This window comes from Microtus ochrogaster, linkage group LG2 (assembly GCF_000317375.1).
Source record: "Microtus ochrogaster isolate Prairie Vole_2 linkage group LG2, MicOch1.0, whole genome shotgun sequence".
Taxonomy (NCBI): domain Eukaryota; kingdom Metazoa; phylum Chordata; class Mammalia; order Rodentia; family Cricetidae; genus Microtus; species Microtus ochrogaster.
Window position 1 is genome coordinate 41,134,372 of NC_022028.1, and position 24,431 is coordinate 41,158,802.

Genomic DNA, 24,431 nt, shown 5'->3' on the forward strand with positions numbered 1-24,431 from the left:
TATATATATATATATATATATATATATATATATATATATATCTTATTCTCACTGTCTCTGCTGTCCCAACCACTTTCTGTGCAGTAAATGAATAGCGCAGGGTCCAGTGTGGTGAAAGCCTGTCTACAAGGGGGCACTGATGTGCTTGGAACCACACATCAGATGGAGTGTGAATTTCGAACCCTCCATAGATCGTGTTTAAAGCCAGAAGAGCATGTGATGAAATTGTCACCCGTGCAGAATAGTAACCCCCCCTCCCCAGTTTTAAATTTGCATGTATGTGTTTGGTTTTCTTTGCTATGGGACAGCACACAGAACATGATGGTTTGGTGTGCAGGGTTGAACTGAGCGTTCCTGGGGCGGGTTTAGCACGTCTACGCCCCTCAGGAGCTCCTGCCTGCAACTCCGTGGTGTAGGCAGCTTTTTCCATGTCAACACCTGCTCATTAGGAACTGGACCAAGACTCCCAAGGGCTCTCAGATGGCCCTGCTTCTGCATCTCTGCCAATCTGCACCAGAGTTTAATATCAACCTTGAGGTGAAACTCTGTCCTTTGCTTGTAGCTAATCCACAAAACCATCTGGCCCTTTGGTTTCTCTGAATCCAATCTAGTGCACGTGGGGAAAGGGCGCTGGGTGGGGCCAGACCAGCAGACCTATGTACATTTCCTGAAGGGCAATTCATTGGTGTTGGGAAGGGTTTGGATAGATTTTGGCTTAGAATATAAGTCTAAGTGTGTTCTTCCCATGGTTTCGACTTTAGTTGCAAGATATTTGCTTGGAGCTTGCCCTGTTGGGGAGGCGTGGGCATGCTTCCAACTTTAGTTCCTTTAATAAAACAATACTCTGATGTTCCAAATAAAATTATGCAATTTTGATTTTTTAAAAAGATATTTTTCTTTAATTTTTCTATTTTGTTTAATACAGTATCACAGGGGAAAAACTTTTCTAAATATTTACTGCCTTGCTCCACAAAGTAATTGAAGCTACTTAATAAGGCATGTATAGAATATCAAAGTAATATAGGGGCCCTGGGCATTTGTTGAATTTGGGTGTCTTCAATACACACATGAATTATTCTGCCTCAACAAAGGATGTGTCTAATAAATATGCATTTAGTAAAGAAGTTATGAGATTTTATCTCAGTGTATATGACTTAGAAAATACACAGATATTTTTCTGTCACTCCATGGCAGTTCTCATACTCAAACCCACAGGATTGATTCTGTGAGTCGTGCCCATGTATACCCACATACATGTATATTTACATATATGCTTACATGTGCCTTATTATATGTACACAGATAGACACTCATATGTAGAGAGATACTATATACACCAGGTGGGATCTTAATGTCCCCTCTTTATTCTCAGAGACCTTGCAAATGGTTTGTCAGGAATCATGTGGAGGCTGAGAACTCAGCATGCCATGGGCCCTGGGCCAACTCCCACCTTGTTTTTGAATACAATCTGAACATGAAGAATAATCCTTGTATTTATCAATGGTTAAGAACAGATAACAGGAGTAATAGTAGTGACACATGAAACTCAAATTTGTGTCCGTAGAATTTTATTGGGTCAGAGTCACACCTATTTCTTGTCATCTCTGGCTACACTGGCATCAATAGCAAAGTCCAGCAGGGGCTCCAAGTCCACCTGGCCAGCAGAGCTAAAAGATGTTTCCTGCCTGGCTCTTTGCAAATGTGTTCGCTGGCTCTCTCCTTGAAAGAGTCAAATATTAAATACTACAAAAATCTGCTGAAACCAAGCAAGGGCCCCTTGTGGTTGAAAAGGAGTAGCTTCTTTCATTTGAATTCTTCAAGAGAAATTAAGGAAAGAATTCACCTTAAATTTTTATCTTTCATAAACCAAGCATGGCAGTGCATGTCTGTAATCCCAGCAGTTTGGAGGTGGAGGCAGGAGGAGCAGGAGCTCAACGTCACTCCCACCTATGTAGCAAGTGCCTTGGGGCACATGAAATCCTGTCTCGATAAAAGGTCTTTAATAAATTCCTTGATCACTTTTCTCCCAATGACCACATAACCTAATGTCCAACTCCAAGATGTTTTGAATATTCAAACTTTAGGAATTTGTGGCTCTGCCCTGTCCTGATGTCAAAGAGAGGCAAGGAAAAAGCTATGAAGTTATAGAGCCTGCCACGTGAATCTTAAAGATTTATTTTATTATTTTTTAATTGTGTGTGTGTGTGTGTGTGTGTGTGTGTGTGAGGAGGTGGAGGGGGAACCAGTGCTCACAGTGTTCAAAAGCGAGCATCAGATTCCCTGGATCTGGAGGACAAGAGGCTGTGAGCTGCCACATGGATGCTGGGGACTGAACTCTAGTCCTCTGCAAGAGTGATGAATGTTCTTAACCATGGAGCCAGGTCCAGTCTCATCATATGAGTCTTAATTGCAGTAATTGGCAATGTGCCTCCTACAGCAACATCAGATAAAAGCCCACTGAGCTTTAACATGGAGTGTAGAGGAGCCATGGAATACCCCAGGTGTGCTAGGGAACCAAGTCGTCTTCTACTTAGTGTCTGTCCGCGCTACTCTGTGCCATCTTTACTTTCTATGACATCCATGGTTCATAGACATTAGCTATTGAAGCATGCCAATCAGATAGGAAAGACATGAGTCTCCACGTCGTACAAAGACAAAGCCATAAATTCTGCAGATAGGGCTTCCAATGGCCATGGGTGATATAGTTAAGAAAATAAAGATTTGTTTGTTGATTTGGAGAGGATCTTATGTGCTATAGCCTGACCTGAAATGTGTTATGTTGCTGGAGATGGCTTTGAACTCCTACTCTTCTGACCTCCATCTGCTGAGTATTGGGATGGTAGGTATAGACCACCACATTTAGTTTAAGCACTCAACCAATCGAGCTACATCCCTAACCCCAGCATTTTTAGAAGACGTAAGTCCACACATTCCACATTTTGATAAGACTTGTGTTTGGGCTTTAGTTTGACATCTGACTGACTGTCTTTATACAATCTGGCATAGTCTCTCTCTCTCTCTCTCTCTCTCTCTCTCTCTCTCCCTCCCTCCCTGTCTGTCTCTGTCTCTGTCTGTCTGTCTGTCTGTCTGTCTGTCTCTCTCTTATTCTTACCCACCATTATACATATGGCCTTGACCATCACATGGATAAATGTTTTCTTGAAGCAGAACCCCTTTCTTGTATTATGCCACCCTCTCTCCTACACAGGGGTGGGAAATAAAAGATTTTTTGGTTTCAATAAAAGATTTCCCTGTTTTGTCCAGGCAGGCCTTAAACTCACTGTCCTTCTGCCTCTGCCACCCCGGTGCTGGCTTTAAAGGCGTGTGCCAATATACCTGGCAGACCACCAGCTTTCTGACTCTTCAGATTTGTCCTTCTGCACCTTTGCTGACAGCCACTTCTTTAAATAATTCTTCTGAAAAGCGGCTTAGCTTGCCTGCATCTTGATCTGAAAACAACAGGGGAAAGGGGACCCAGTCCATCTTCGAATCTTTCTTCCAACCACATTTCATCCTCACAAAGTGCATGATGGGAGAGCGACTTGACCGCACCCTCCCCTTAACAGCCAACAAGGCAGGAAGGGAGGTGTGCAAGGGTGTCCTCACAATCTCATAGCAGCCACCAGGAACAAAGGGAGGACCATGCAGTGGCGGTTACATGCATGACCTTTCCTTTGGGCCACCTTGGATAGGTTACTATATAAACATTAAAGAATAAGAACTTAGGGGGGAGAAAAAAACAAAACAAAGAAATCCCAGACTCTGTCACATTTGGCTAAGAAGGAGACACATTTTCACAAGGACACAGAAAAAGGATTGCATGACTCGATGGTCCTACTCCATCCATGGCCTTGAAATTGTCATTAAAAGCATCAGCAGATGAGAGTGATGCGCTCCAATTGTTCAGGGGGGTTAGCAGACAAGAAATGGAAAAGCCTGTCTGATGCCCATCTTCCGTAATTGCATCAGGATTGAACGCGTGACTTGAGAAGCCATCAAGTTACTATCATATTTTCTCAGTGGAATGATGTTCTGGGGAATTACCATTAGCATGGAGTAGAATGCCTTGGTAAATTGGCTCTCACCACCTTGGTTTATTTCTGATGGGAATCTAAAGAAGGCAAGAGGCTTCTATGAACAGTTCTCTGCCTGAGCATTCCCACTTTGGCATTTCTTCAGCACGTTTTTTGTTTTTTGCTTTTTCTTCTATCTGAAATTGTCTCATTATTTTGTTTACGGCCCCCAGCCCTCACTCTCAAGACTAGAATGTTCTGAGAGTGGACTTATCTGCACCTTCATGGAGGACATAAACGGTGTCCCTGTCACCTGTTTAGCACATGAGCACTTGGCTAAGTTGACTAGATTGTGAAGGGTTAACTCATAGCATTGTGAGTGGGGAAGAGCCTATATCCCTGACCTAGAAAGGACTTTTTTTTTGGGGGGGGGCTAACCTGAGGTTCTGTCCTGCCTACCCTTCCTCTGCTTCCATTGTGGGCTACCTTTCTTAATTCCTCTTTATTTCATCTTTCTCTCCCACTGAGGGAGACCCAGGAACCAAGTGCACAGCATGCACAGAACATGACTGGTAGAGCACATGACTGGTGTGCAAGTAGTACTTGGTCGCTTCTTTTAGCCAAGGGCCTGAAAACCGGTACCTACATTCGACTGGAGACCATCCTAGGCTCTGCTGCTGCATACCTCGCTGTTCCTCAAGGCACACTGATACTTAGAGAGCCACCATAGGTGTGAAAGACACCAGTCAAATGTTCCGTTCTCTTTGAAACAAAGGCTTTTCTTCCTATGTGTTTGCTTTTGCAGAGAGTCAGCAAATGCCAGAGGCATGGGCAGTTTATTTTTTATTTATTTATTTACTCACTTATTTGTGTTTTAGAAGAGGGTCTTGCAGCGTAGCCCACGTTGATAGCATACACACAACCCTCCTATCTCTGCTTCCCAAGTGCTGGAATAATACCCTTTTACAGTAAGCATATGTTTCTGAGAGAGAGAGAGAGAGAGAGAGAGAGAGAGAGAGAGAGAGAGAGAGAGAGAGAGAGTATAATGGTACCAGAGTATCCTCTGATGGTTGTTTGGGGGGTAATATCTACTTTTAGGAGGACAATCTCTGGCAAATCAAATCCTCTCTTTGTAAGTACAAATGACAGGTTTATGCAAACTACTTCTGTCCAGTAGAAATAAAAAAAAACCCATCCATGTCATTTCTTAATGATACATTTTTAACTGGGGAAATTATACTTGATTTAACTAGACTAACTTGAAGTTGTACGGTGAGAAAAATCAGTGAGAAAAGCTCTTTTGATAATTTACATTTTATTAAACTTAAGTCTTAAAATGTGGGTCTGTATTTTAGCTGAAACTTAGGAAGTTATAGGTTGACATGTAAAAATTGCCCCACATAATGCTTGGCTGTGTTCTAGTATTCCACCTGAGCATGGGTTATCAATCTGAACTTTAGTTAAAAATCACCTTCTCTAGCTGTGCTAGGCACATCGCAGGCCCAACAGCCACCTATGCGTATAGGGGCTGATGAGTACAGCATATAAGGTCTGCTGAAGAAGACGGTCCCTAGGTAGCTTCCTTCATTTCACCCAGTGACTTCTGTCACCTAAACACGCACATTCAGGAGTAGCAAGAGGGTGTCTTTGAAGTCAGTCATCTGCTTTGCTTCCTCCGCCTGCGGGAACCCGGACCAGAAAAGGCTGCCAGGTTGCCTTTGTTTGCACACCCCCCCCTCTTGCCCGCTGTGGATTCATCGCTCCGCCTGGCACTACCAGTGTCCCCTTTCAAGCCAGCAGACACCAGGGGTGTGGCTGCGGTGCCTTCCTCTTGCAATAAGATCCCCCCATCTCTAGGCTGGCCTGTGTGGCCCTGACGGGAAGACTATGGGGAAGCCGTCCCCGTGTCTGTTCCCATCTGCCCGTGTGAGGTCACTGAAGCAGCTGGTGTGCTTGGGACAGCTGGCTCTCTCTTCCAGTGCTGAGGTCAGCCCAGTTAGCTGAATGGGCTGTCTTCTTAAGGGAAGGAGGGCAGAGCCGGGGCTAAGACAGATGGCGCCAAGGCCAGTGCTCGTGGACCACAGGTGTCCCTCCCCAGGAGGAACTCAGCCACACCACCCATGCCCTTTGCAAGCCTCTGAAAATGAAGAATGAGCCTGACCAAGTCTGGAATTTGCCAGGGTGCCTCCTTGCTGCTTATTGTCGTTTCTCCAAATCGTTCGGAGCTTGCTCAGGAACCCTTGATGGTGTCTCTATCTGATGCCAAAGTTAATGAGATAAAAACGGGCCCATTTTCCTTTGTGAGGGGAGAACTGTTTTTACTCTGTCATGGTGAGGCTGCACATGTTCTGAGGAGAGGGAAGTGGATGGAGCAGGGAATAGTCCCCATGCCGTCAGAGTAGACACAACACTCACTGCTGGCAACCTGATGTCAAGCCCGGAAAACACAGCTTCCAAGCAGCGCTACAGCCAGTGGCTTGTTCCATCACTCTGTAGCATAGAGTAACGTATGGTAGTGTATAGTGTCTGCACACTGCCCAGCTTCTGTCCCTCCACTGTGTAATAACTCACTAATGGGTGGATCTGAGGAAGCGGTTATGATCAAAATACATTGTCTGAAATTCTCAAAGAAATAATTTTAAAAAATTTGAGGAAGTGGTTATGACCAAAATACATTGTCTGAAATTCTCAAAGAAATAATTTGAAAAACAAGGGGGGAAAATACACAGCTATTCAACCGCCAGTCACCCAAGTGGCCTTGTCATCTCCATAGAAATCACATATGTTGTCATTTGTCACCTGAGGTCAACAGTGCAGAGTCGGGATGTGGAATGGGAATCTCAGAACCAACAACAGAGAGTAGGCAAATTATCAATTGGCTGGACTAATAAAATAATCAAAGCTTGCCTTGAGATAATGGTGACGGTCTACCGGAGTGGAAGGAAGAGGTGGAAAGTCCTTGACCATGATATCTCAAGTCTGTAAATCCTGATATGAATGGATTCGGCCGATTTTAACAGAATATTTACTCACAGTTGTTTTGAACCTTAACTTACTATTATTTAAGGAATAATTATTGCTCCAATTACCAAGGAAGAAAACAAATATTATTTTTACTTAGTCGCGGTCACATGATCTGACGCTGCACATACAGGAATGATTCTAAAGGATTCACTCTGGTAAGAAATCAAGTTACTTTGTTACGAGGAGTCCCTTCCTGACAACAGTTGTGGTGATGTTATTATACACAGGGGAAAGGCCAGGACTCTTGGTTGCCACATGCTTGCTTTCAGACAACATTCATTCTGACTTCCAGAAGAAGGTGGAAGGAACAAGGATAGGGCTCCCTGCCTCCTCTCTGGATTCAGCCAAACTGCTCATGTGTTGCCGCCAGGACACCTGCCCCTCCACTGGACTTAGTGGGGGAGAAAAGCCCTTGTTGCTTAGCAAAAGTTTAAGCAATCACTCTTGCCCAACATTTTTAAAGGACGGTCTAGGAATCCTTGTAGTTGAGACTTCCACAAAATAAGAACAATTTCTTTGTCCTTGAGGGCAGTCTTTTAAGGCTGGGACACTGCACTTTTTAATAACTTTGGCATTCTTCACACTGGCCACAAGCCTGTCTGTTAGGAGCGGGACTGGACCGGCTGCTCTAGATGGAAATGGCCACTGAGCTGGCTTTAGGATGCTCCGTCTTTCTCTGTCGGGTTCCGCATCTGCCTTCCATTCTTGTCGGTGTTAGGGACCACATGTTCCAGAAGTATATAATCTTGGCCAATCTGCCCGGTCATCTCTAACCTCCGATGATGCTCTATTCCCTGAGCAGGATAGTTCAGGGAAGTTTTAATCAAGGAATGAAGAGAAGAGGCTGGCCCTTCAGTAAGAAAATAAAAATGTAGGACCCATAGGGGCACCTTCCTTGGTAAAGTCTCTGGAGTTCAGGTCTGTAAGCAGAGGCTAAAGCCACGGATTTCTTCTAAGGAAGAAACTCAATAGGCTTAGAATTTATTTGTGATGTGTTCCCAGCTTACTAAAACAAGGAAGTAGCCAATGGGTAGAATATTTCTCATTATGGTATAATAAAAGTCATTCTTCATCCTCAACATCTGGCCGTGTTGGAACAGCAAAGACTTCTAGCGTGGAGGACCTGTGGCTTGTTTATTCTCATTGTTACTGGTGGAGATCAATGAAAGTAATATTGCTTTGCTAGCCTCCCTGGGAGAACGTACCTTGAACAAGGGTACTTAGAAATACACTACATTTTGAAGTCTCATTAGTGTCTATAAAGGGAGGAGAAAAGGATCCTGAAGCCAATGGGAAGGTCGCCAGTTCTGTAGCTGGCTGCCCTCTTCAGCTGGCTGAAACTGTGTGACTATTCCTCAAAAGTATAGGGCTTATTTAGGGAGACGCCATGCAAGGCTCCATGTGCTAGCCCTTCCCCTGTCCCACCATGTCTTCTGGAGGAAACATCCTGGTAAGAAAACTTAAAGCCTCTGATTTTTCCTCGTTTCCCAATTAGGGCTCATCTGCTTTTGAATTTGAGTCAGATTGGTCTATACCTTCACAGCCTTTGCCTCCTTCTTGTTAGATAAGACAATCTAATAGGCAAAATAAAAACTCTGTGTGTGTGTGTTTGTGTGGGTGCGTGCACGCATGCACTAGCACGGCCACCTGGATACATTCACGCATGCATGCACACGTGTGTTTGTGTGTGTATGCATGTGCACATGTTATGTGTGGATATGCGTGTGCACATGTGTGAGTGAGTGTGTTCATGCCTGTGGCGCCAACACGACAATCTCATGTGTCATTCCTTAGGTGTCACCATCATCCTTTTTTGAAGCAACGTTTCTCATTGGCTGGGAGTTGACCCAGTACACTGTGCTGGCTGGGCCAGTGAGCCCCTGGGATTTGCTGACTCTGCCTCCCCAGCACTGGGATTACAAGCTATCACACCCATCTACTTTGTTTCCAGTGTGGTTTCTGGAGACCATATCAAGGTTCTTATGATATACCATTTCCTCATGAAGATGTTTCTGAGGGAAACAAGTATGTGTGAATGGGTACACATAGTAGGCCATCATCATCATCAACTGTGTGACCAGCATGCTTTTCAGTTGATCTCAGTGACATGTGCCTTCAACTTAAGAATGACAGGCTGTGGGCTATGCATCTTTCAATTCTTTTTTTTGTTTGTTTGTTTGTTTTTTGTTTTTTTTGTTTTTTCGAGACAGGGTTTCTCTGTGGCTTTGGAGCCTGTCCTGGAATTAGCTCTGTAGACCAGGCTGGTCTCGAACTCACAGAGATCCGCCTGCCTCTGCCTCCCGAGTGCTGAGATTAAAGGCATGCGCCCTCTAGAGGACCTTCAATGGGAGAGAGGGGCCCTTTGATGTCTAGAGCAGAATCAGTCTGTAAACATTGCCAGTGAGAATTCTACTCAGTGCTTGAGACACATACCGGATGAGAAACTGCTCTGCAGAACCACAACCCAATCCCCACAGTGCCCAGGGCACTGTGCTCCCTCCCTTCCGAAGCTCAGAGGTCCCTCTACAAAGCCCAGTATGTCCACCTCCCAAGGCCCACTGTGCTTAGGCCAGAGTATGGAGCCTCACTTTTGATTCTCATTATTTGATTTTCTTGGTGAGATTGAGACGTCTTTTAACTTGAGCCCACAGGCTTTGGGCCCAGTCTAGCATATCAGGCACTTCTTGCTGACGCTGCCGATGTCAGTGCTTGTGTGTGTGTGTATGTGTATGTGTATATGTGTGCGTGTGATTCCCTGTTTAGATCTCTTGCAGTGCATGCTCATAGAAGACGGAAGACACCGGCATCCTTGAGCCTTGCTGCTGCTTCACTTCACACAATGAATATTCAGAGGCTGCAGTCACTGAGGACTCAGGTGGCACAAGCAGCAACGTGATTACGATGAACCCCGGCTTGAAAGCCCCTCTGAAACACTGATGACAGCCCGACTGCCCTCCCCTCTGCCCCTCACACCACATGAGAGGAGAGTCCTGGGGAACCTCTGAATTGGGCATCTGTCCTTCACAACAGTGGGCTCACGCCTTCCTGGCTAATGTGTTGTCATGAGCGTGTTGTTTTAAAAAGACAACGGACCCTTCTGTAGTCCTCGCCACAAAATGCATCAGGACTAACCGGGCATAAAGGATGCCCTGTTGAGGCCAGCAATGCATGCATTGTTTGCCCGAAAATGGAGTCAGCATCTCCCTGGGAAAATGTAGCTAATTTATTTTATAGATTTTGCCACCATCAGCAGTTGAACCCAAGCAGCTCTGTTCTCTGATGGGTTAATTTTTCGCTTGGTGTGGATCTAGGCTGATGGATAAATTGCAGCCCTTTCCCTTCTCGTGGAGGCTTCTGAAGTCGGTTTTTTCAGGATTAGTGCTGGCTTTCTGGCTGCCGCATGTGTGGTGACTCCGAATCCTTCCCCTTCGGAAGAGCACCCTCTGCAGCGTTCCCCCTTCGGAGGAAATCACTTAGACACTTCCAGCTGGTGGCAGGGGATGCGGCCATAACACAGCTCCTTGGTCCCAGCTGCCTCCACTACAGCCTCTTGCAGCAGGATGGCTGCCCTCGCCGGAAGAGGGAAGGGCGCAGCAAGGTGTAGGGTGAAACCCGGACCCTGCTGGAGTGCGTTTTGAAAGCTGCAGTTTCCCCCAGCATCTCTGCCTCTCCGCCTCTTGGATGCTTCCCTGCCGTTCAGCCCAGGCTCCTCTCCAGCGAGGGCTATGCTGCTCCGTGCCTGATTAGAGGTGCCCCGAGGAGATCACCTTTTCAGAGAAAGCTCTGCCTGCTTGACAGGGTCTTTTTTTGATGCATTATGGCTCATGCCGCCTCCCAGCTGAAGAAAAACAGGGATTTAGAAATCAATGCTGAAGAGGAGACTGAGAAAAAAAAGAAGCACCGCAAACGGTCCCGGGATCGCAAGAAAAAGGTAGCTATGTGTGCCACGGAGCTCTCATCTTTGTGAATGCGTTTCCTCCCGGCCTCCGTGACAAGCGTGGAGGGCTCTTTTCATGGGCAGCATAGAGTGTCAATCGGGAGTCGAGATGGGGGGCTGGTGGTAAAGCATGGGCCGTGGAAGGGTTTCTCCTGGAGGTCGTGGTGGGGGGTGTGATTGCGGGGCTCTGCGGAAGGTGCGCCTCACTTTACAGAGGCTCCAGCATGTTTGCAAAGCACGCAAGGGTGTTGCCAAGGAGTTAAAGTTACTTTCTTTGCAGCTGGGTCAAGGTTAAATCGACTGCAGGTGACCGTGGTTTTGCCCGCGAGCTGGCCTTTGTACTTCTTAGAGGTCTGTTGTGTGGAAAAGCCGGCTTTTGTGTTGGAAGTGTGTCACATGCGTGCGTGTCTTAGGGCAGCTTTGTGACCTCAAGCCGGTTCCTGCTCTGCCTTGTCGCTGTCCTTGGGCCGCTTCTCTCTAGGAGGTATTTTTCAGCTGGGGTTCTGCAGTGGAGGTCAGCTACTAGAAATAACTTTCTGGGGTTAAATAGAGCCGAAGTCGCAGAGGTTCAGATCTTACCTGCTGGGCGAGAGTGATTGTAAATGCAGGAATTCCTGTGCCATGGGGGTGGAGGGGAGAGCCCTGAGCCTTCACACTGATGGTCTGAGATCAAAGCCCTCATGGGGCACTAAGTACCCATTTCTGGTATCCAAGACTGGAGAGGAGACACAGGAGATTCTAGGCCAGTGGTGTTTCGTTGTGGCTAAAGAGGTCTTACTATTTGGTAGCTTTGCCCTTTTAGGGTGACTCCTGGGGACTGGCCGGTCCAAAGGACTTTTCCTGCATGACAGTTAATCATAGTTGACTAAAACCCTGTGATCTGAATGTAGAAGCCAGTCATAAAACATTGTGATGTGTCTGTGTGAGTACCCCAAGGGAAAGAGGCTCCTCGTGAATTCTCAGCCTTGGTGTGTCTGCTTTGCAAATGACATGCAAATTCCACCCATGGAATCCACCTTTCTTCAAGAGAGAGAGATGGCTATTTTAGGTACCTTCTCAGTTTCCTTCAGGGTTAGGCTCTGCAGGTGTAGGCGCGCTGCCTTTTGCCTGAAGGAGATGGAATTTGGAGAGCTGCGGTGGTTTTGCGGCAAGAGGTTGCATGTGCACGTGTCCCCATTTGGAGATTCTTGTAAATAAACTCCTTGCGTCTCTTTTCATAAAAGTACACACTCGGAATAAGGAACTCTGTGGTGGCGTGTTTCAAAACCTTATATAGCAAAATTAGGAAGTGACCACATTTTACTAGGTTCTGGTCTTGTTTTATTATACAAGATTTGGCTCCGAGGTCACTATGGATGGCCCCTTGCCAAATATCCCTGTCTCCACTCCTTGATGCTAAATGGGCTTCCAAGACACAGGGGTGCAGGGACACACATTTTTGTAAAGGCTCAGTGTCACCCTGAAGGTTGATGGCAGGACTTTGTAGCTGCAATGACAGCCTTGGGCCCCTGCTTGACTAAGAAGTCACACAGGGAAGGGTGAGGTAGAGTTGCTTCAGGACTCTCTGAGCTGGAGCAAAAGCTTTGTGGACCAGAATGCTCTGTGAGAAGTGCGACAGTCTGCCCAACGTAAATCTCTTAGCAACCAGAGGGCTCACGTAGCGCAATATCAATATCGCCATGGTGGACAGACAAGCTGATGCAGATACATTGTTCTCAGGACTCTCTGGGAGGAGCTGCAGAGAGTGGTTCAGGATGACACTGTCATAGCATCACAGATACATTACCTGAAGGACAATGTGCTGCGCGAGATAATCCCCATGATCAGATTTTTTTATAGATGGCTTTCAACGTCCAAAGTTAAGCTTTGAAGACATACTCTCCATCCACTTGGTACAGCAAAATGTTACTTTTCTTCCCTGGCTTGTTTGACTTTGAGCCTCTTCTGAACCTTTTCTAGATCCCTAATCAAGGCCAGGGGGCTACTTTGTTTCCTAAGACAGACCTCTGTGCCAATGGGGGGAAGTGGGGAGGAGTTGCTGCTTTTAAATTTTGCTTTGTGGGCATTTGTGGGGATAGTTGTTCATAAGCAGAATTATATCCCCTAGGGTCTTCTAATTACATAAAAGTCATAGTGAACGCTCTCAGACAAGCCCATACAGGAAAGCCTAGGACGTATCCAAGCTGCCATTACGGAAAAGAGCCTGTGACTTTTAAACAGAAGACTTTGCGGTTCAGGTTGAAGCCAGTCGAAGATGACCCTGTCTTGACTATGGGAAACGGCAGCAACCGTCATGGCCTATGAGCAAATACTCTAGTCTAACCGGGATGCATAGGAACCGTGGTGCCAGACTGACACGCCACCAGGTTTCCTCACTGAAGCCCAGTGAGCTGCACATTTGTGCCATTTTAGATATGCTAACTAGGAGCATGGACTGCCTGTCACACGCGCACACCAAAATGCTAATGAATTTTAATTAGCTGAATTTTAATAAAGATGCTTTATTCTTGGCATAGCTTAAGGAGTTTTAGGTGGCTCAGAGAAGAAAGGCATCTAGGAAGTGGTGAGAGCCTTTAACGGGGGTCGAAGGTGGGGGCTACTGGTGATGGACCCCGAATCCCTGCCCATGCCCAGGTCACACCCTCCTGCTGAGGTCGATCCAGGCCCCTGATTCTGTGTGAAGGGGGTGCAAGCAAGGCTTGAATGGATATTGGTTTAAAGACAGATAGTTCGTCCCGCACTTCCCCATGGATCCCCCCGTCATAGTTCCGATCCCCTCCACACACTCCTCTCCTAGTGGGCTGCTTAGATTTACAGCAGAGGAGGGCAAGCCAAGGTGGGCACAATGCCCTGCCTAGGTGATGCTAGGTCTCTGTTCTTGGCAGCCTGCAGAGAGAAACTCTCTCACCAGCCTATAGGTGTGTGTCAGTAGATAGCTCATCAGATAAGGAGGCATGAGCCCCTTTCTGGCAGTGCCCGTGTTGTCCCTGCGTGCCCCTTGCTGCCATTATCCATGTGTTCATGCTCTCTGCATGTTCAGCCCTGTCCCCCATCAGCTTTGGACATATGAATATCTGCTTATATATGTTTATGATATCTGGTTAAACAAACAAACAAACCTTGAAGGCCGCCCGAGGCCACCACACACACAGGCACTATGGCGCTCCTTTATCTCTCTCTGCATAGCTAACATGGTGCCGGGTACTGAAACAAACTAGAAATCCTGAGAATAATTCAGTTCTGTGAGGAATGTCATTTCTGATGAGTGATGTTGAATTTGGATAATCAATAACAAAGCAGAAACAAACCCTCATTGTTTCTTTCTTGTACCATGCCTTCATTCGATAATCATACATAAAATGAGTTCTACCAATCAGGTTTCCTGTCAGACGTTGGGTAGAAACATAAACAAATGGTGGTAGTGGTGTGAGCTCTCCCAAGAGAGAGGAGGAGAAAGATAAACCATTCTCCCATCATCCTCCAACAGGGCAGGAAAAGCTCTTCCAAGAGACAGTACAGAGATCCAACCGCACCCATCCCAGTTGACTAGAATGGGTTTGGGAAAGGATCCGAGCCTTGGAGGACAAGGCAGGGATAAAGAAGACAAGAATGACAGAACCCCCATGGCCAAAATGGTGCCAGCCGGAGAAACCATTGAGCTACATGGAAAGCAGATGTGATTTTGGAGTGCTCTGGGGAAGAGGAAGTCTGAGGGCATGGCAGGAAAAGTCAGGAAGGACCTAAGTATGAGGGCCTATGTGTGCCATCCTACAGGGACTGGCAGATCTCTGCTCCGGGCGGGGGGCGGGGGGGCAGGATGCCTGTTCTGGAGCAATGCATGGCTCGTCAGTGTTGTAGACAGCAGCAGAGCAGTCAGGAAGCTCGGATGGCGGTCCAGGCAGGCAGGCGATGCTGGGAGCCCAAAATGGGGGAGGGTGGGGCTCTGCCAACAGAGAGGGGGTGTGGCATGTGAAAGATATTTAAAGGAAGATGCAGTAGAACTTGGCAATGGATTGTAGGTGGGAAGCGAGAAGAAATCAGATTCTAGGGAAGCTGCCAAATTCCTGGCTCGAAGGGAGACATGAAGAATCTCATTTCCTGAATTCTAGTCTTTTCTTCCAGGCCCGTTTGCTGACCGGGTACCATGTACCAGGCGGGGCTTTCTCTGCATTGCCTTGTGGGTGGAGGCTGCTTTAACAGTCACAATAACCCCTCAGAGTGTGTTTTTAGTATCTCCATACTGCAACTGAAGAAACCGAGTCACTAAACTGGCTTCTAGAGTCCCCATAGCTGGAGCTCATGAAGGTCCAGTATAGGCTGGGCTGTCCAGCTCTCTTGACTGTATCTTCCCATCCTACCTCATGGGTACTCCATGACATCCATTCTGTCCCTGCTGTAGACCCAATAGACTGTCCATGGGTAAAGAGCCTGTTGCATAACTGTGATAACCAAGTTTGATCCCCAGCACCCGCATAAAATAATGGGCACCATAGTGTGCACCTGTAACCCTAGTGCTGTGAGGTGGGGACAAGCAGGTCCCTAGGGCTCAGTGGCTAGCTAGCCTAGCTGAAGGTGCATTCTGAGCCAGGGAAAGACTTTGAAAAGAACAAAAGATGGAGGGCCCTTCAGCAATAAAGCCAGAGGTAGACCTCTGGCTTTTATACACATATATCTGCACACATGTATACCTTTATCTGCATGCATGTACACCCATATGAACACATGCAACCACAATGAAGAAAACTGTAAAAAATCATAAGTGGAATTCTTTTAGAATGGTTTGCAAAGGAGCAATTCTTTACTTGCATCAGAAATCTCAGTTTATACAGTTGGCTTCTCAGAGTAACCCAGCATTGTGATATGTCTATCTTTCTCATCCTCTGTGTAATATATTTTGAGGTTTTACTTAAAAGGTCTATCTTTTAATGTTGATTTTGAGGTATGTGGATGATTTGCCTGCACTATGCCTGGATAGCTCATCCGAGGCCAGAAGAGGGCCTTGGTCCCCCGGAATTGGAGCCCCCGGAACTGGAGTTACTGAAAGTTCTAAGCCACCCTGTAGGTGCTGGGAATCCAATCCGGATCCTGTGGAAAAACAATCAGTGCTCATAACTGCTGAGCCATGTGAGCCCAGGTTCTGTGTCCTTAAAAACTGTTTTGAATGCTGCAAATGAAAATTACCCTCATTAGAACTTTAAAGACGAGCCAGGACAATGACATCTCAAGACTATGTGGCTGCCTGCTAGTATGGCAGAGGAGTTCTAAGAGGCTACTGCTTTGTCCCTCTCCTCTGTGGCATGGGTATTATTTCCATCTCCATTTTTCTTATAGAGAAAACAAAGGCTGATAGAAAAAGAATTGGCCTAACGTCCTGTAACCCATCAGTGATGGATGTAGACGCTGCTTGGGTGGTAGGGCTTTGAGATCTACTTGCCCACTGAATTTGTTGAAAGTCTAGCAGTTTTGTTTAAGGTCAAAGCAATGAAGGCCTGAAAGCACATTTCAGAATACATGACTCTGGTTGCGGCCCCTGCCGTGGTGTTTCAGGTGTCTTGACACTTTGCAGGTTTTGCTCATGCCTTGTCACCCAGGTATTTATGTCTTAAGGTACTAGGCTGCACATGCGTTCTGCTCGTGGGCTTTTATGGGATATGATTTTTTTTCAGACCCTCAGGAACTTGTTCTGTTTCCTTGTGTATCAAGAAGAGAGATCTCAGGTCTGCTGGGGAGCCTGTTCTCTCTGTTGCTGTCCTTGAAATGCTGAGCTGCAGTGATGTCTTTTCACGCCTAGTTCATCTGGGAGTCTAGGCTCCTTGAGACCAGGTCGTAATTATTGGCTGTATGCGAACTGAATCTTGCTACATCAGAGGATGGACTTGACAGACAGAAGAAGGATTGATAGGTTGCATGAAAGGCAGTCCTGTGTAATGATCATGAGTTTGGAATGGAGGGTGTGAAAGTGGACGTTAGGATTATCACTCGACCGCATGACCTTGGGGGAGCTGTGTGAGCTCTAAGCACCTCAACCTCTTCATCTGCAGCCTGACTGTCATTGCAGTGTGTGTTTAAGCATAAGCCATGGTGAGATGCAGTGAACTGCTTGCAGAGCAGGTTGGCTGAGAGAAAGAAGCAGATAGCACCAATGGTTGCTGCCATTGAGAATGAACAGGAAATAAAGAGCTGCATCTTTCATCCTGCATCTTCAGGAGTTATACCAATTAACTGCAGAACCGCACAGGTCCGTTCCCAGGGAACATCTCGCTGCAGCCTCACAGAGGGCAGAAGGATGCTTAACTCACCCGTAGGGAGCCTACAAGCCTTGGCCCTTGACTGTCCCACCATAATCTGCAGGGATAGGAAAGGTATTTGAATAAGACTCGGCAGCAGGCTGCTCGCCCACCTTTCTCCTAATGTCCTGCTACTGTTTTTCTTCCATAATTTTCTCTCATCTGTTCATAAAAAACACCAGAACCTTTTTTGCTATTGACTAGTTAACATGATGAGCTATACAAAATCATATTAGTACAAATGATAGACTTATTAATGTCTGAACGTATTAATCAAATTGAGAGGCTCAGGTTCTCCCCATAGTTATTTTTATTTTAAAGATACTTCTTATTACTTCTTTGGGAATTTGAGTTTTGGCCATATTAATCCTCTCCCTTATCCGCCCAACTTTGTGTCTTTTTCTTTTCCCACCACCCATCAAATCCAGTCTGTGCTGCCCATGTTTTCACGGATGTGTGGCCTTCCATTGGAGTGTGGTCGACCCACCCATGACAACATTCTTAAAGAAAACTTGACTCTCCCTCTCCCAGCAGCTACCAATTCCCAATAACTCCTTGACTAGGGCTGGAACCTTTCTTCTCCATGCTGGGATTTGGTCTTGTTTGAGCTCACACATGGCTTGTGAATTCTGCCCCATGGTGTCCTGAGGACACTGTCCCTTGTGTTCATCACTGCCTCTGACTCTAGGTCTTTCTGCTCCCTCTTTGCAATGATCTCTGAGTCCCAGGGGATTCAGCATAAATCGTTAGGTGGGGGCTAAGCAATCTGATGTCTCTTATTCTCTGCACCTTGCCAGTCTTGGATCTTTGCGTTAGTTACCATCTAAGCAAAGAGACGCTTCTCTGATGAGAGCTGAGTGATGCATTCATCTATGGGTATAACGATGAGTCATGAGGAACAATTTTAATACTTAGAATAACGTTAGTAGGTTTTCCCTAGGACTTAGGACTGGCTTGTTTGGCCATGGATACTTGGTTCAACAGTGGTGCCAGGTTTCATCCTGCAGAATGAGACTTAAGTCTATTCAGAAAGCAGTTGGTTACTCCCATGATGTTCATGCCAATATTGTACCAGCGGGTGTGTCTTGCCAGGCCAATGTTATTGTAGCTCTGGGGGTCCTACTGTAGTTGCTGATAACTCCTCCTCCTCCTCCTCCTCCTCCATTACACTTCAGGCCCTGTGATCTTTTCTATGGCTAATTTTTCTCCTCAAAGAAGATACACCTATAATCTGTATATTTTGTTTTCTGGAATCAACCCAGAAAAATATTTGCTCTTTATAAGTTTTCATATAGAAAACACAGAGTTCAGCAGCAGGTAAGGTGTGCTTTGACGCGTTACATTATATCTGCATTCATTCATGTAATAAAACTTCATCAGTGGGATATGGTGGCCTACTCCTTTAACACCAGCACTCAGGAGGCAGAGTCAGAGGCAGGCAGAGATAAAAGCCTGTGAGTTAAAAGCCACCCTAGTCTCTATAGTGAGTTCCAGGGCATCGAGGGCTACATAGTGAGATGCTGGGTTTGGAACTAGTAATACAAAGGAGAGAGACTCATAGAGCCCTCCCTGGCCCCATTTGGATAGAGCGTGCCTTGCTCTGCACAGATGGGTAAAGGATGATAAGCAAACGAACAGAGATTTTGGTGGATTTCCTGCGTAGTCTTCATGTTTGGGTCAGTGCTGTAAGAACACAGTGTGATCCACATCTTAAGAGGTCAGCACATCTCAGGCTCATTTGCAGTCTGCTTTGGCTCTGTGTGATTCTCACTCTCTCGTTAAGTCAACCACAACCTCTGTGAGGTTTTCTTAGGGTCTTTATTAATGGGTGTCCAAGGTGAACCTTACATCAAGCGAAGAATGATCCCCTTTGAGATATTAAAAGTTAAATGACTTAGGAGTTGGAACTTTTTATTAGTCGTTTATGTTTGGACACAAAGGCCTAAAATAGTGTAAACAGTTTTGCTTCATATAATGTAGTTATATATTTAAAATTGTTTTTAAGTGGAATCCAATGACTGTAGTGTTTATTTATAGATGTTGATGTATAGGTTCAACACCAAAGGGGAATGTGTGTATATATTGTGATATCATCCTAATTTTACTCTAAAGAAGTATTTGTATGGAGAGAGCACTCTTACAAACCAACAGCCCCCTGTGGATTTTCCCAAATTGGTGTTCTTCTGGTCTCTATAAATTAAAAGAGAACAAAGCAATGGAAATCCAGTATAAATGCTTGACACACAGTCAGGGTTCAACAACACTCTGGCACCTGTCTGATTCTCTGAAGATGCTGGGCTGTCGAAGAACCAAAGTGTCATGAAATAGGATGTCATCAGCATCTGGGACAGGAGCTGACTGTATATGTGCAGTTTCTGCTTTGATTTAACTGATGCTAACCTCGTATTTCTCAATCACCAGTGCCCTCCTAAATAATTAGGGCGGGGCAAACACTACCAGTCTCATCTGATCCATATATAAGTTCTCCTTTCTCACGTGTGGACCACATAGTAAAGAATGAGAGAGAAAGATGGGGGATTAGGAGGGAAGGTAGTCCAGGGTGTAGAATGTAGAGATACTGACGTATTTGTCATCCACATGGAGATATCACCACAGACCCTTGTGACTTCATTCATACAAACTGTAAATATCCTAGGGAAATACTGTTTGGTAAGAAGTCTATACAGGACTAGGGAGATGGTTTAGTGGGCAAAGTACCTGCCTCAGAAGAGTGAGGGGCTGAGTTTGTATCCGCAGAACGCACCTAATTCTCCCACAAAGAGATGGGAGGCAGAGACAAGGAGCATAGCAATTCAGGTCAGTTAGCCTGGTATTTATAGTGGGCGAACAAGGGACCCTGACTCCAGCAAGGCAAAAGGAGAGGACCAATACCCACAGCTATTCTCTGACCTCCACACATGCACCATAGCACACATGAACACACATACATATACTTGTGTGTGTGTGCACACACACAAACACACACATCATACACATCACACAGAAAGATAAAAAATGAAATCTGTACAGTTGAAGAAAGTATGGAAGCATGGTTAATTTTAAGAGGACCAAGACGTCAATCAAGCAGACGAGCGGGTGGTATAGAGAAAGGGGTGGAGCCAGGGGTATAGAAAAAGGGGTGGAGCCGGGGGTGAGTACCACAATCTGTCACTCCACAGCGGTGCGGCAATTGATTGGTGACGGAGCCTGGAAATGCATTTCTTTGGGTGTCAGCTCCCATATTGATCAACAGGGACATGTATTTTTTAGTAGAGACACGGTAAAGTGGCTCATCTTGCCAGCTTCCTGGAATCTGGAGAGTTACTTAGCAAGGTTCCCAGCCTCCTCTCCCGTCACATGGTCTCAAATGGACTCGAACGGCTAGAGCCAAAAAGGAGGTGAGGAACCATAAGCCAGTTCGAGGATCCGTTTGAACACTTCTGCAGCTCATAAACACTTTTCATTACTCCCTGAACTGACTGCTGAATGAAATCTTGGGACTACATCACTGACCCTGCATAGCATTTGAGACCTACAGGTTAGCCCTTTGGACATTTCCCCTCAGCCCTTTGGGAATGAAATCCATCCCTCTGAGATCCGCTCTCAAAGACTCCCATGTTAACTACACTTTGCATTTATTAACACCATTGTTAATTAGTTTCTCCATTTCTGGATGGTCACCTACGTAGTTATTCAAGGGTGCTCCAGAACCATATGCACAGGGACTGGCAAGATGACCCAGCTGGTGAAGACACTCACCTCCAAGCCTGACAACTTGGCTTCCATCCTTGGGACCCACATGGTAGATGAAGAGAAAACTGACTCCCTCAGGTTGTACTTTGACCTACACACAAGTGCCACGGCACACCTCCTACACCGAAGTAGATAAGCGTAATAAAAAAACAAATTTAAGAACAATGTTCACAGGCAAATGATTGCCTGAGCAAGGACTTCATTTTGAAAATGGAGCCACGAATGTTGAAGGTGTATTTGGTGAAAGTAGTTTCTTGGGTGTATGACCCTTCACTGTCTACAAGATACATCATGCATACGTGTGTGTGTGTGTGTGTGTACGTGTACGTACATGTTTTTCACCCCCTGTATATTGGCTACAGTAGAGGTAATGTAACAGTTCTGTGCTCATTGGGAACTTAAGGGGGAATAGATGCTGACCAGTGTGTCATGCCTACATCCAGAATTCATAGTGATTCGTTGGCTGTTTTCACCAGCATAGCACCGGCCATTGAATTTCAAAGGTACTGTGTTCTGGGACCTCTGTTTTAGTTAAGTATCTGTTGCTGCATGGCCAAAAGCAACTCAAGGAAGAAAAGGGTTCTTTCTTTCTCTCAGGTCACAGTTCATAAGTGAGGGAAGTGAGGGCAGAAACTCAAGGCAGGGACCTGGCGGCAGGAAGTGAAGCAGAGGCCATGCTGGTTACGGGCTTGCTCCTCATGGCTTTCATCACCATCTTCCTTATATAACCCAGGACCACCTGCCCAGGGGTGGTACTGCTCACACCTGTGTCCTTCCATATCGATCACAAATCAAGACAATGTCCCACAGGCTAGGTTACAGGTCAGTCTTATGGAGACACTTTCTCAGTTAAGAATATCTCTTGCCAGATATAAGTAGGTTTGGATCAAGTTGGCAAAACCCAACCAGCATAGCCTCTAGAGTTTCCAGCTCCATACAGCAAGTAATCAGGCTGTCTGTGCTCCTGCTCACACTGATTCACTCTTACCATGGGCCCTTAGACTGGCTAATGTTCCTCTGTTCGTTCACCTTAAACCCAACAGAAGAACAGAGTTGGACACCTGGGCATAATCTTTTCACCACACACTCATGACTTAGTTTTTAATTTGTAAAGAACTCAGCAAGAGAGTGCGGAGCAGAATTTGCCCATTCCTTTTTTAGTTGAGCCTCAAATCATCGACCTAAGAGGACCGGATACTGTAGTAGATCAATGTGCCGAGTTCTCATGCAAGGGTGTGATCTTTAGAGTTTCCTGAATAGGAAAATTGTGCCCAGAAAGTTTAGCATTTTACCTAATGTGGCATAACTCATTGGTGTAAAGGGGAAATTCAAACCCAGGTCAGCCGGACTTCTGACCCCCCCCATGCCTTTCCCAACATTCTGTACCTCAAGTAGCCTCCATGCCATACTGCAGAACATCTCAGAATACTGAAGTGCCATGGGGCATGATGCTGGGGACCTCCTTGCATGGGACCCCGCTTGTCTTTTCTCCCCTTCTCCTGGAAGAACATGGCAGACTGAAACATTGTACTTGAAGGGTGACAAGCTGACTTCACTTCTGATTGTCTTCACTTCATTTTTTGAAATCCGTTTACCTTAAGACCATATTCCTATCAGCGATAAAGAACTGTGCATATGATACATCCCTAAAATGTCTGTATTTTTTTTTTTTAAAGAACAGCAGTCATTCTTTGTAGTTGATTGACTTTTTCAGTTCTTGGTTAATAAGTCTATTTCTGTATTTTCCAGTCTTCCATTTTATCCTAATCATTTGATGAAAAGACTGTAGAAAGATCCTTTAATAGTTTGCTCAACACAGGCCATTTTTCAGAGAGTAGCTATCAGAATGCAGTGTGTAGGAAGGTAAGCTGACATCAACATCACAAAGCTATTTGAGATGATGACAACATTTTAAAACTGAATCCCAGTGGGGTTTGCCAGAAGCATTCCCGATTTTTCAGCACAAGAAAATCTCCTGGGCCTTATCAGTGGTCTTGGCTTTCCCTTAGATGTGGGGACTGTGGACACTAAGTTTAACTTGAGGGAGGAGATTAGCTAAAAACAGTAAATGTAAATATTCAAAACTAAATGTTTTTTAGGCTTTTGTTAGCAATCCCAGTTTGAAATCTTAGGAAACCCACTAGCAAATGTTAGGTTCAATTTACAATCATATGATTGACAGGTACCAAAGGCTGTTGTTTCCATTAATGCTTGAATAAATCTTCTGAGAAAGCTGGAGCGATTCCCATTTTGCCAATGAAAAGGAAAGAGAAAAAAAAAAGAAGAAAAAAGAAAACAACAATAACCTAAGACTTGGAAACTGAATTTATCAGTGGTACAATACACAGAGGTGGAACTCAAACCCATGGCCAGAGACTAAAGGGCTTCCCCCCATCTCTGTGAAACAAGGTCCCGACCAGCCGAGGCTTCACACCCGGAGAATCATTCACTTTGGTGGTTCAGCGTTTTATTTCCTGATCAGTTCCATGCCGTTCATATGCTCTTAGCATCAATGATACTCGTTACACAGTAATAGCTTAAAAAGTGCTTTCTAAGTAATGGCGCATTGCTTGAGCTTTAGGCTTTCAATCTGCAGATGCAAAAAGGGGCATTAAGCATTATTGCAACGCGCAGAGCAGTTTGAATTGGGGACCATAAAAATGCCAGTTGAGGTTGGAAGTGTGAATTCCCTATCTAGGAGACGTCATGAGCAAATCCGTAACTTTGATGAAAGTGCGCTGTTCTCCAGAAATTCCTCGATTTCTATTCTCCCTCCCTTTGGCCACATCATCTCATACTGGGTCAGAGGTGAGGAGACAGAATGTGCTAGAAGTGAGCACAGCTTCTGAAGTCACTGAGCCTCCTCCCTGTGCCCTGCTCTGTGCCTCTCCATGAGGACCCTGGCCTGCTGTCCCCAGGTGCGGCGGCACAGCCACCACAACCTGATTCAGTAACACTATGAGACTATCTGCTTAACTCTGTCCATACCGTTGCCTGCCTTTAAATAACAGGAGGAGAACCATATCAATGTTGAAAATTGCCAAATGTAATTAATACCTGTCCCTTGAAGCACGACCTTTATTAGGGACCCCTGCTTACCACGCCCGTTCAGCTGAAGGTCACCCTCTGCCGTCATAAAGTAAAGGCGTCTGTTTTGCACATTTGTTCCAAACAGCACCGATATGCTAATGCCCCAGAACCTGGGCTCATGACATTCATATAGTTACTTGTCTTCATTACTAGAGAGCTGGTGATCCGGATAATCTCCCTTGGTTCCACTCAGTAATTCCGTTCAAAGGGCTTTCAATGTGCCTTGTCTTGTCTGAAATTGAATCTTGGAGCAGGAATACATTTTTGGGCTAGAGATGTAGTTCAGAGGCAGAACACTTTCTTACCATGCACAAGGCCCTGGGTTTG

The 24,431-nt window shown here is 45.7% G+C and overlaps 1 protein-coding gene across 1 annotated transcript in view; it reads left to right on the plus strand.

The window, feature by feature from the left end:
• Positions 1 to 10,193: 10,193 nt before the first annotated feature.
• Ank3 (ankyrin 3) overlaps positions 10,194 to 24,431 on the plus strand; it is a 299,577-nt gene continuing 285,339 nt past the window's right edge. The window contains exon 1 of the mRNA XM_026785393.1: positions 10,194 to 10,968. Within this exon, the coding sequence (XP_026641194.1) occupies positions 10,855 to 10,968 (114 nt within the window). The 5' untranslated portion in view covers positions 10,194 to 10,854. The remainder of the gene's footprint in view (positions 10,969 to 24,431) is intronic.